The 13,003-nt window shown below is 45.6% G+C and overlaps 1 protein-coding gene across 2 annotated transcripts; it reads right to left on the bottom strand.

Annotated features, from left to right (window-relative positions):
* Positions 1–5,527: 5,527 nt before the first annotated feature.
* CCNL2 (cyclin L2) lies at positions 5,528–12,271 on the bottom strand. Of its 2 annotated transcripts, none has more exons than XM_010005176.1 (10): positions 12,203–12,271; positions 11,825–11,934; positions 11,441–11,561; positions 10,493–10,557; positions 7,652–7,751; positions 7,459–7,563; positions 7,085–7,226; positions 6,359–6,476; positions 6,185–6,277; positions 5,528–5,882 (listed from the first exon to the last, which is right to left on the bottom strand). In XM_010005176.1, the coding sequence occupies exons 1-10, from the start codon at positions 12,269–12,271 to the stop codon at positions 5,528–5,530; spliced, it is 1,278 nt and encodes a 425-aa protein (XP_010003478.1). The 2 variants fall into 2 exon arrangements, with proteins under 2 accessions (XP_010003478.1, XP_010003477.1); XM_010005175.1 differs by having other exon boundaries at positions 6,359–6,490; positions 7,081–7,226.
* Positions 12,272–13,003: the final 732 nt, after the last annotated feature.

Below are 13,003 nucleotides of genomic sequence, written 5' to 3' on the forward strand. Positions count from 1 at the left end.
CCCGCCCGGAGGGTCCCGGTGCGACAGCGGCGGCGGGAAGCGGAGAGAGCATCCCTGGAAAGAGGAGGCTGGTCCAGGCTTTGGGTTCGCGGGAGGGAGTTGATTGTTCTGAGTTTTCAAGGGTGGGGATATGTGTGTGTGTGTGTGTGTGTGTGTGTCCCTCGCCGACCCCTTCTCAGAAAGCGATTGGATTGGAAGCTTTGGAAAAGAATATTGGGCTTTTAATTAACCCCGAGGGCTCCTCTGAGGAGTGAGCCCGACCCCGCCAGGCAAATTGCTGCCCCAGCATCCAGGGGTGGGGAGAAGGAGGGAGAAAAGGTATAAGCTCTCTATGAGGGTGATGAAGGAGAGGCTGAATCCACATTTCTGGAATGCCCAAGTCCAGAGGGCCACAAAAATGATCAGAGGGCTGGAGCACCTTTCCTAGGAAGACACTTAAGAGACTTGGGGTTGTTCAGCTTGGAGAAGGCTCCAGGGACATCTTAGTGTGGCCTTTCAATGCTTAAAGGAGGCCTACAGGAATGCTGGGGACAAAGCTTATAGCAGGGCCTGTAGCAATAGGACAAGGGGTGACAGTTTTAAACTGAAAGAAGGGAGATTTAGTCTGGATATAAGGAAGACATTTTTTACAATGAGGGTGGTGAAATGCTGGCCCAGGTTGCCAAAAGATCACTAAGCTTTTAAAACACCAACTTCATCCTGATACAGGTCAAGAATAGCCTCTCCCCTTGTACTTGGGAAACTGAATCACAAGGAGATTTGGCAGTTTGCTCAAATACTGTGGAAAAGCCACAAACATCTGATGAGTTTGCCCCATCTCCCTGTTGTTGGTTTGCTTTCTGTCTGCAGTAGCTCCAAGCAGTGCACACGAGGTGGGGTGTCTGTTGCTGCTGGGGAGCTCAAAAGGTTTGATCCTCACACATCACATGCCCAGGGTGAGGGGAAGATGAGAAGACAGTTGCAGTCATTTCTGGTATCTCAGGCCCTTAGACACAAATGCTAATTTCAAGCAGAGCAATGAGGAGGTTTCATGATGAGTGTTTTTGGTGTTGCCTCTGTCTAGCAAGTCCTGAGTGATGCCTGTTCCTCTGCAAACTGAGCAGGCCCAGCCTCTCTCCCCTTCAGCAGGTGGAGAGGCCCAGGCTCCCACTGAGCCAAAAGCTTCCACGGGTTTTTAAAATCCAAGCAGGAAACTGAGCCCAAGGTTTAGTAGGTATGAAATGTTTGCCCATTGCAGAAGTTTTAAATACAAAGAATGTCGTGGTTAATTTCCTGCTACCTGGCCTTTTTTATAGCACCACAAAGAGCACTTTGCAAACAAAGCAGGAGGGTGATTCCACCACAAGCTGCCACTTTCCCTGCGAGGTCTGAACACACCTCCCAGCAGGGGCAGACCAGACCCCTCCTCGCTGCTGGGGAGCAGGAGGGAAAGGATTTGTCTTGAGGCCACTGAGCCACAGGTCAGGGAACAACACCCAGTTGTCACACTCTGCCTGGTGGGTGATTCACACCAAGATGCAATGATTGCTCTGCCATGTGCAATACTGAGTGTGTGGATCCATCAACCTTTCTTTAAAGCGGATCCACAGAATTAGATTCCACTGTTCTCTAAAGCCAGTGGGAAAAGCTCATCTTGATGCAAAGATCAGACGTGGCAGGGAGCCAGCAGGAAGGCTGCCCTGTACACTGATACCTGTGTTTTCCTCCTTGCCTCCAAATAAAGCTCCTGAAATCTCTCTCCATCTCACAAACACCAACACTCTCCTCTTTTCCAACTGGTTTAATCATTTACCTCCCTTCCTGTGTGTACTGTGTTAATTTCAGAACAATTCTCTTTGTGCATTACCAGCAGCATTTTGTTGGTTTTGGAGGATTTTCAAAAGAAAAATCCCTGTCAGGCACAAGACTGCTTAGTCCACCTCTTTGTGCTTGTAATTTATTGGGTCCTTGCTGGCAGCAGAGAGGAGCAGTAAAGCTGCCAGGCAGAGCTGGAATTCTGTGCAGGAGTGAAGCCCCCAGGGGCAGCACAGGGCAGGCTCTATGCTGGGGCACAGGGAAGCCTGAGACCCTTTCCACAGGGATGAAACTAGCATGGATGGAATCAAGAGCAGATTAAACCAGCAACTGCCACTTTTCAACTCTATTTCACTGCTCTTGTCTTCAATTCCTCAGCCCTGGGTGCAGGCAGGGTAAACACCTCTTTAGTTCTCAGCTCAAAAAGGAGAGCTGCAGTGGCCAGCTCTCTGCTGACACAAATACAGATGTGAAGGAGCAAACTGGCACCTTGGATTGAAAGCTCTGGAGTCCATTGCTGAGGAAACATGAGCCAGGAAGTCAAGAGGTTTTTCTGCCATGAAGGAAGGAGAGCAAGGCTGTGTTGCTTTATCTGAGGAAAGAGAGCCCAGCCCACCCAAGGCTGTGTGCCTTCCAAGTCATAGGTTTAGGGAGAAGCAATCTCCCAGCCCAAGAACAGCAGACACAGAGGAGTAACCTCAGAGATGCTATGATGAGTGAGAGCCACAGTGCAGCCTTCAGGTGTTCAGAAAACAGAAGCCATAACTCACCCTAAAAGCCAAGACTTGTACATGCACGCACAGAAAAGCGTGGTCGGTTTTTTGTTTCAGGTAAACCTAAACTCCTTGTCTTTTGTATTTGATAATCTTGGTACCCATGAGAACTAGAATTGTTTTTCTTCAGAAGGCCTGAAGCATGAATGAGGAACACCAAAATGACTTGACCACAGCATTTGTTAACATTTTCTCCAAAGACCAGGCTTTCTTCTCAATCCCATCCACTTGACACCTACCACAGGAGCTGTGCTTATAGATTAAGTTAACAAATGCAAACTTGGTGCCAAGAAAAGAGAATAAACCTGCCAGCTCCATGGTGGGACTGCTTGCTTGCCTGCTGTCAGCAGCTTGCACATCCCTGAGCTGTCCAAACAGCTCCCCATGGCTGGGATCCACAGGGCAAAACCATCACAGGTGTTCCCCCCAAGGCCTGGCACCCAACCCATGTCTCTGCTCTGTGTGTCAAGGGGGTAGATTCTCAACAACCACAGCTCTGCCATCTCCCAGAGATCAACTCCAGCTGCTGCCTCCGATTGTTGCTGTGCTGAAGAGGACCAGAGCCACCACTGCTCCTCAGGTCTGGCTGCCACCTCCACTTGGAGAAATGCCTATTCTTTGTGGACTGGTGAAGGTTATGTTTGGTATCAGCTGAAGATGTTCTTAGTACTGCAGCTATCAACCAGTTCTTAGCTCCCAGCACAGTAAACACTGAAAACTTGCTTGTTTCTGAATTCCCCAGTTACCAAATCCAGTTTTTTTTTAATCTTGGGCTTCCTCAGCAAAGTAAACCACCAGCCAGCTGTGAGAACAGGCACACCTCCATGACAGGGGTGCACCTACTCCCACCAAACCACCCCCACCCTCATTGCAGCAGCTCTTACACTCCCTCTAGCTACTCTAAGCATCTTCTCCCAACCACACCTCACTGCCAAGACACTGTGTAATGATCTGCATTGGGCTTTTAGCTGGTGAAGACAGATTGTTCTCTTTAGAACAGGGTGTCTTTTCATCCTGTGATATAATCCCTTTTGTTTTGGAACCAAACCACTTCAATGCAAAAATATACTCACTTTTCCCCCTTGTTTTTACCTCTCCAGACCTGTTACAATGTACTAGAAAGCAAACTGTCATTTATTCAGCACTGTACAGAAGAGCAGATGCTGATTTTTATGCCAAATGACACTGTGTTCATGCAGGAAAGTGCACCCAGCCTGGGACTTACCTGCATCCTTGTCCACACCACATGCACTGGAGGAAGGTCCTGGCTGCAGCTGGCAGGACTGAGACCCAGCTGAAGGCAATTCTTCTGGAAGGCTTTCAGGGGGAGGCTGCAGCTGCACAATCTGCCTCCCCACACACTGCTTACCTCAGGAACTGGGCAAGAGGCAATTCCAGAGAATAAAGGAATTGGGGAAAAACTGACTCGCCTTTTAGAACTGGAATTAGTGAGCAGAGATTTGAGGCTGACCTGCCCCAAGTCATATCCAGGAGGAAGAATCAAGACTCAAAATGAGAACTCTTTAGAGCACATTGTTACTTCAAGTTGTTAATACATGAATGGATCAGTTATTCCATGTAACTGGTAGACTAGAGGAAGCTTGACTGCTAATCCCTTCAGCTGCTTCACTTCTGCATTATAAACAAAGAAAACTGCCCCAAGAAACTAGTCTGGGCTTAAAAGTGTTAGAAGATTCACTGTCACACTGGGGCACCTAGGAGGTTGACCACAAAAAAACCTCAAGGCTCTTGTCTTCCTGAGTGGAGAGAAGCATCAGGCAGTGGTTTGAGTAGGAAGGCTGAGGTACCAGCCCCTTTTGACACAGCACATCACTGAGCTCATCTCCAGGCTCCAACACCTCAGCTTTAAATCCCCTACAGTCTGACAACCCCTTTACCCAGCACCAGGTCTCTATCCTTATGGGTGGGCACAGTGGTACAGCTCATAAGAAACTACTATCAAGTAAATGAATAGAAAATCAAATACTTTAATGAAATTAGGGAGCAGGAGAGTAACAGCTCAGATATACCACTAGAACTGATACTACTGGGCTGTGGGTTGGTTGGGGGTTTTTTGCTATTATTTTTTTAAATGCTCTGTTCTCCAACAAGCATGCAGATTGACAAACTACTAATTCCTTAGAGTGTCAAAAGATCCTGAGTAAAGAATTTCAAACCACTTAAAATGGATAGGAAATGTCTTATGAGCTGGTGGCCTGCACACAGCATTGCACAGATAAAAATATACTACTCTCAATACACAGAGCTAAATACTTTCACATTTATCAGAATTTTCTACACAAGTCTTTTGATAGAATTCAAGAATTTTTCTGTATAGATCTTCCAGCTGTATTAAACAAATGCTTATTTACATTGTGGGTAAAGTGTAAAGGCTAGTAAGGCCATGTCCTCATACTGTACTGTAACACTGCAAAATATATATACACATATAGAACCTAATATAGGCAACAGGTCTAAAAAAAGTCACCTTACATTTGTACAACATAATTGAGTCAGTATGAAAAGACAGCTGTTAGCACCAAGCCACTCCAAGGGGTTTTGTGAACTGCCTCGAGCCTTCCAGCTCCCCAGGGGAGGGCTGCCCAGTGCAGCATCCCAGCCAGGGAGCCAGGGGGGTCCTGCTGGCAGGGTCCCACACACCACTGCACTGCACCCGGGCACACACAGCACTGCAGAGCAGCCCCAGGAGTGCCCAGAGCCAGGCTCTGCAGCCTTCAGAGGTGACACCAGCAAAAACAGCCACCAAGACACCGACAGGACCAAGTCCTTCCTTGTCAGCATCCTTCCTTTGGGTTCAAGAGAACAAGTAACAGCCCTGCCAGCGGAAGGGACAGAACTCAAGCTGGGTGGTTTACAAGCGAGGGTAACCCTCTATTGCAAAGGCCAAACGGGAAAGAGCTGCAGCTGCTCCCATTCCAAAGGAAAGAGCCCAGCTTTATTCACCGCCTGTGCCTGCTGTGGCCCGGGTGCTCCCGCTCGTAGCGGTGACCTGCCCGCTCGTAGGAGCGCGACCGCTCGTGCCTGTGAGTCCTGTAGTAGTGACTCTTCTTCTTGTACTTCCCCGAGTGGTCGGAGCGCTCCCGGGAGCGGCTGCGGGACCGGGACGAGCTCCTGCTGCGGGATTTCCGCGCCTTGTGCGCCGAGTATTTGTAGTCCTTGGATTTCTTGTAGCTTCTCACCTTGGAAGGTTTGTAGCTCGAGCTGTGGTTGAACTGCCTGGGAGGGGAGTCGCTGCGGCTGCGGGAGCGGCTGTGGGACTTGGAGCCGCTCGACGTGGAGTAGCTTTCACTTTTCCTGGGGGGAGGGAGAAACAGGAGAGAAACCGTCATCGTTTCCAAGTATGAAATGGAATTAATTCCCCTGCATGCTGGAGGGCCTGAATCTGGGCACAACACACAGAGTCACATACAGGCACAGCCTTCTCGCTCCCAGAGCCAAGGTGTGCAAGCACAGCCTGAGACCAAGCACTTTGTCCTGCACTTCATGGTTCAGCATCCCATGAAACCTGACCCTGTGTCCCAGACCTGATCACACCTGGCTGCTGTAGGAATTTCAGCCCAGGAGCTTCTCACAGCACAGCCTCCTTTTACACATACCTGTGCTTTGGGGATGCAGATCTGGATGGAGATCTGGAATAACTTTGATCTCGACTTCCACTGCGACTCCTGCTCTCCCTTCCCTTCTGAACCCTGCCAGAGACAAAACACTCATTGTGCTTCAAGCAGCAAAGGGGGAAAAAAAAGGAGCTGCTTTTTTTCTGAAAGCCTTACCCATTTACTGGGCTATTTGAACTCGTTCTCTTGGCTCCCTCCGTTTTCCTTTTAGCATTCTTCATTGCCTGAACAGGTAGTGGTGAAGGTTTATTTCCTTTAACCTCTTTTGGAGACTCTAGAAGAACAAGCCTGTGTTACCTTATAGCCGCAGGTGGGCAGTGCCTGGCAGGACCGAGGTCTCCCCCCAGTGTCAGTGTCTCTGCACAGCCCAGGCACACACAACAACCACCCACACCCAGATCTCCAGTTAATCACACCTAAACTTTCATACCTGTTTAGCATTACGTGCCAATTGCAAGCATTTGTTTATTGCCAAAACCACATAAAAGCCAGTCCCTGTGCTATTTAAATTTGATCTAGCCTTAATGACCACCCACACCCAGATCTCCAGTTCATCACACTAACCTTTCATACCTGTTTAGCATTACGTGCCAACTGCAAGCATTTGTTTGAGTTTATTGCCAAAACCACATAAAAGCCAGTGCCTGTGCTATTTAAATTTGATCTAGCCTTAATTTTAGACTAATTTGCTTCTAGCCTTCATCTGTTTGAAGAAATCAAAGTCACAATGCCATTCAAACTTTGACTTTTGACTAGTTGCTGGAAGCCAGCTTAAAAAAAAAACAACACAGAGACCTAACTACACTACATATGCATCCCTAAAGGTTAAATATTAATTTAAGAGAAGGAAGAATTATGAAAAACAAGCTATTGACCACTTACCATTTTTTGGTACAGGGGAAAATCCTGATGTGTTGTCCAAACTTGGGACTCCCTCAGGTACTAGACCTTTAGCTTGTGCTTTTGCCTCCTCAATAGCCAATTTCTTCTTTTCTATTTTACTTTCCAGATCAGATAAATCAACCTGGGAACAAAGGAGCTCTGCTTATGACAGAACTTAGTAAACTAGACTTCTGCTTACTCACTTACAGGGAGGGGAATAATAATCTAAAGAGACTCAAGACACTGTGACTACTGTGCTGTTCCACTTAATGCACCAGGCCAGTTCCAAACAGGATCAGGTTTTCCAACTCAAGTTCTAAGCAGCAGCCTCTAATTAAGGCTCACAATATGAAAAAAAAAAAAAAGAAGCAAACCTTTTTCCTAGTATAGAGTTGCAAAATTTTTAAGCAGATTTCTTGAATCTCTTCCTCTGTGGCTCCAAAGAGCAAAAACCAGTGTGGACGATTAGGAAGTGGAATCTGAAAGGGAGAGGGGAAACACATGCTCACGTTTCTGCTTCTATTTAAAGACCTCCCCAAGTTGTAATGAATGGAACTGTCTGCTCACCTCCAGTGTCCTGGCTGCCAGGTAAATACATGCACAGGCAATGCTTTCTGGCTGGAACCTCACAAAGACATCTGTTCTCAGGCTGTCGTTCATGTAATTCCTGAAAGACAAGGTATCAGCCAAGTTACAGGGCACTGCTAAGTTGTCTGGGGGCTTTGCTTTCTTTTTACTTCTCTAAGGACTATTTCTTTCTGCAGTTACTCTACTTTACTCCTGTAAATTTAAGGTTGAATAATTTTACTAAAAATAAAAAAAATCACCCCTCAAGGGGAGGGATGTGAGGCACAAATTAAGTAGGACTGACTGCTGAAAATTCAGCTGTGAAACGAGAACCAATTTTAACTTCACTTTTCCTTCTGGATCTCTGCTGGCCTGCTCTCATGCAACAGACAAGTTATTGTCACCACCACAACATACAATATCATCTGAAGGACTCAGTTATAGACTGTTAGGTTCATATGTTTCTCTACAAAAGGGCTGAACCCAAATGGCTTGCTGAAAGCTGCAGCTCCTGTAGCAGTTCTCCCAAGACAGTGCAATCCACTTCAGCAGGCAGCAACTTCCACTGGTGACTGAAGGGGTCTCCTTTCCTTTGGAAGCACCATTTTCCATCCAAAACAGAATTCCTTTTGATGCAAAAAGCAGCCATAGAAGAAATCAGGGTGTTTGGGAACATCAATTCAGGAGAATACTCAGTATTCAGGCAGATCTCCTCTTTGGCACATGAAATACGGTTTCCAAATTGTCCCATTTCAGTAAGGTTGCTTAAAATGAACATTCACAGAATGAGAAAACTGTAAAATATTGCATATATTCCAGTCAGTACACTTAAGCATTAGTTTAAATCTCAAATATACAAAGCAACTTCCTCTGAATCTGTCAAGCTGATACGTTTAAAAAAGATATAGATTTTTTGAGCATGTATATCAAGCTGGGAAAAGCTAAAACCAGACACAACAGAAACTTCTCAAAGTAATATAATTCTTGAGAGTAGTCACTACCCACGTGGGTACCCAGCATAAAAAGGATTCACTGACCCCCAGACATCCAAAACAGAGCCCACAGCCACTTGTAAACAGTTTGCAGAGGACAAAGGGAACTGGAACCCCAGGGGCACCAAACTCCCACCTGTCCCAGTTGCCTCACACTCCTCTTAGTAGGAACAGGAACTGCTGCCCCAGAGAAGCAGTGCTGAACATCACTGTGGTTCTGGCAGAAGGGAACTTCAACACCTCCTTCTCTTACTCCACCAGACAGACAGCACAAAGCTTTTGGTAAAAGAAGGGCTAAACAAAAGTGGTACTTCAAATGTCTGGAAGTCTTAAAGCCTTTGTCTCATCTGCCAAATTAAAAAAATCACACCCACTTTCAAGTTTGGACTCTGCCTCTTTTCCCTGTGGGCTCAGAATCAGACAGTGAGGAAATGAATCCTTGTCACAGTATTTTAAGAAAAAGGTAATGTTATAAAAATGCACATTTCAAAAAACAGTTATACTGGATATCCACCAGTTTTCAGTACTGGAAGCAACAAGCATCAGTACACAAATGTGTTATTTTAACACCTGAACCATCTCCCAGTTGGGGTAACTTCCTCCCTCTTTGTCACTTACCCCTCCTTCCATAACAAGCAGAAAACTGGTAAAGAGTAATCCAGAACTCACATTTGAGTACTTCATGCAATGGTACTAGGAACTTTCTCTATGTCCTAAGTATTAGATTTGACTCGTAGCTTCACATATCTACTCAAATGTTTTAAACAAGTTTACAAATAGAAACTAGATACCAGGTTTTGTTGTAATTCATCCCTTTAAGATTAAACCCCACCTTAATTTACTCTATCAGATAAAAACACGTAATTTTAACAGTTAGAGCAATAGAACATGAAAAGCATTTCAGAACATCAACAATCAGGTTATAAAATATACAACAGTCAAAATGCATGATAAAAACAAAAAGCAGAAGAAGCAGTTGGCCAGTTACTATACTATCATGTATATACCACCTGTCTAGAGCAGCCTTCTCTTGGTAGAGCCTGCTTTGGTTTGACTGAAGACGGCAGCTATCCCTGCACCATAGGCTTGGGCAGCAGAGGAGAAGTCTTAGTCACTTACCCTCAGAGGCTACCCTTTGATTAAAAGAGTACAGAAAAGAAAAGTCAAAACTGGTTCTCTACACACAGGTCACAGTACCAGACAGTTCAGTCAGCAGAAATATGATCTTTGGATCTTTTAAAACCACAGTATTGTTAAAAAGCGTTACTGTTTAAAAGCACTATTACTTTTTTAAAGTTTAAAGACCTGGAATTTTACCTAAGCTTCCCATCCCCAAGCAAATCTTTACTGCAATGAGAGCAACAAGGCAGAGGACATTTCTTGGCAAACATGAAAACATCAAGAAGCTGACACCTTGCATTATCCATACAGATAAAAGCCATTTATCTGTGCTGAGTTTTTGATGCACCTGTAATCCAGCTCAAGCCCTGGGAAAAGCCACTTCCCAGCACTGGTAACAGACTTTAAACTACACATAATTTTCTCTGAAGAAAAAAAAAAACCCAAGAAAACTCTATAACCCTCTCAACATTTTCCCTTCAGCTGAAAAGTGAAAGCAGAGAGGAGGGAAGTGAGAAATCAGGGTGAAAAGCTACCTTACCATTAAAACTGTGCCTCTGACTTAAGAGGCCGATCAACATTTGGGGAGTAGTTTGGGGCACGCCAAGAAACACTGGAGCTGTCTGGTGTGGCCCACAATCATTCTGAGCAATGCTGCCCAGAGTGCCTCAAGTGACATATTTCTGCTACTGCCCCTGCTGGTCTCTTACAACAAAGAAAATCAACTTACCATGAGGTCTGGACCAGGTGTTGGTTACGTTCACATTCTAATACCTGAAGGTACATAACGATTATCTGGAAGATACGGGTTATTGTGTTATTAACAAGAATCTTGAGAGCCACCTGTTTATTTCAGAGGGACATCCATGAGGCATCTGCTCCTCTCTTTCAAGGTCTAAAACACTCCACATGAGAGAGTGTTGGCAACTCCCCCAATGTTTATCCACACAGCTTGATATGAAGTTGGTATGAGCTGACACTCAACCAGAGCTGACCTTCCTAGCTCTCCGTCTTCTCAGCTCAGCCATCATGCTATTCATCTAGAGGTCTCCTCTTCCAACTCTTCCCAAGCTAGGTATGTTCTCCTACACAATTCACGACTCCTTTTTAGCTGTGACTTGGGAGAAAATACTGCTAGCTGCAATGAGCAGTAACAGAGTGCAACAGTGTTTGCAGAGAACAGCTCTAACATTGCGTGGCACTGGCTCGTTCAGCTCTAGTTGTGTTTTTTTCTTAGGCTTGAAAGGAAAACAAGGATGCAGGTAAAAAGACTACTCTACTAGCAAAAATTCATACCAATTAACAAACAGTTCTCTGGGGTGCTGTTAACTGGCGAGTTCTGAAAGTCAAGGAGGCTTAAAAAGACCTTAAGACAGCAATAGTTTTCAGAGGAAGAAAGAGCAAGATCCCAAGTTCCACTGGAACAGGAGGTTCTTCTACCACACTTGGCTACTAAAGGCACAATGCTGAGGGTACTAAAGCAGCAACTTAAATATTTGCAGTAGTCACATCCTCCAAATACCACCCTAGCCTGACATGTGATACTTCCAACATTGAGAATTGTCTCATTTCTGGTCAAGCCCTGCACACTGCACAGCTGCCATGCACGTAAGCAGCCTGAGAGCATTTATAGCACAGGATTAAGACTGATTACAAAGTCAATGTATGCAGTACAAACCTTGTGAGGGTGCTTCACATGAACACAAAATCCCAACTCCTTTAACACTCTTCGTTCTGCCTTAATTATTTGATTCTTCAAGTTCACATATTCTTGATCCAGTATTAGAGGCACAGGTTTTCTGCAAGACAATTTCACATTCTGAAGATAATCTTAACCTCAAATACTCACACGCCGGTTAAACTGCATTTGTGTGAAAACACCAGACATCACTATAACACCAAAAATGTTTATTTCATAAAACAGGCTGACTCAACTTTTCTACTTCATCAGACCTCTTCAAGATGTTGCCTGATTGATGGAACAGGGAACGACACCATCGTGAAGTTTAACAATTGAGACACAGCATAAATAAACCCTCCAGATTTCCAAGCCCCCACTTACTTTTTCTCCCGGATGTGTCGGAGGCGATGGAACACGTTGATGACATCCCTTATCCTTCGTGGTGCTTCTTCAATTTTGGATGCCAGGTGCACACAGGCCATTGACACGTGCTGAAACAGAAGCAGGAGAAGACACTGATGTTTTGCTCAGGTCAGGAACTGATCACCTCCAATAGCTCCAGAAGGGATAACGAGAGAAAATGGAGGTAAAACACAGAAACACCCAAAAAACCTGACAAACTCAGTACTCTAAAATCACCTTGATCATAAGCAAAACCTCCAGGCTAGTTACTAACACTTCGATCACACCCAACTTGCCAAACAGAGCAAAGATTAAATAACCTTTTGTACCCACAGAGATCTTTGAGTATTTTCTTACCTCCATGGAATGCTTCACAAAAGACTTGGTATAAAAAAACCTCTGAAATAGCACCTGTCCTGTAGCCATTGCCACCTACAAAGAGAACAACAAACCAGGCATTAACACAACTACCACCAGGTAAAAAAAAAATAAAATTAATTGAAGTTATTTCAACAGATTTAAGAGCCAGAAGAGCAGCTAAGCTATGTTTAAGAGAAGACCAGCCAAGCTATGTGTAAATCCAGGAGTAAGTTCAGTGATATCTAAAGCAAACAAGCACCACCACCTCAGTAGCCAACTAAGTTGCCCAATATCAACATCACAAACGCTGTATCTAGGTCAAATGCCTACATTAAACGGCAAACTTGTTTTATGAATTATGAAAACGTGCTGCGAATTAAATAATTTTTAGAACACACGTTAAAACCCAACAAACCCGAACGTTAGTGTGCCAGAAAAACTTCCTTTGGCACGGCGGGCGGGGGGAATCTCGTTTTATTATGATTTCCATCAACTCTTAACACAACGGGAGCAACCGAGACGCTTCCAGGCGCCTGGAAAGTTTTCCACTCGGGAGAGCAACGCGCCTGCGGTTGTTTGGAGCTCGCCAGGAAAACAAAACCCTTCCCGGGTCACTACAAGGCCGAGGAACGCAATTCCCGGCAGGCCGGGAGCTCAGAGCGGCCCCGGGATCCCCGCCCCGCCGGGAGGGCGGTTACATCACCCGCTTCCTGCCCGGGCCGGGCGGGGAGGCCTTGGTGTTTCTGCCTCCCGCAGCCAGGCCGCAAAGGCCGGTTCCCCGCGTCCCTCGCTGCCACC

Source organism: Chaetura pelagica, unplaced genomic scaffold, assembly GCF_000747805.2.
Source record: "Chaetura pelagica isolate M959 unplaced genomic scaffold, ChaPel_1.0 scaffold159, whole genome shotgun sequence".
In the NCBI taxonomy this organism is placed as follows: domain Eukaryota; kingdom Metazoa; phylum Chordata; class Aves; order Apodiformes; family Apodidae; genus Chaetura; species Chaetura pelagica.

Bases quoted from the DNA above. Each gene is read 5' to 3' on its own strand.
- CCNL2 (XM_010005175.1), bottom strand. From the start codon at position 12,271: ATGGCTACAGGACAGGTGCTATTTCAGAGGTTTTTTTATACCAAGTCT. The intron at 6,278-6,358 runs GTAAGGCTTTCA...TGTCTCTGGCAG, and splicing joins TCAAATAGCCCAGTAAATGG to GGTTCAGAAGGGAAGGGAGA. The intron at 5,883-6,184 runs GTATGTGTAAAA...CCCTCCCCCCAG, and splicing joins TCTGCATCCCCAAAGCACAG to GAAAAGTGAAAGCTACTCCA.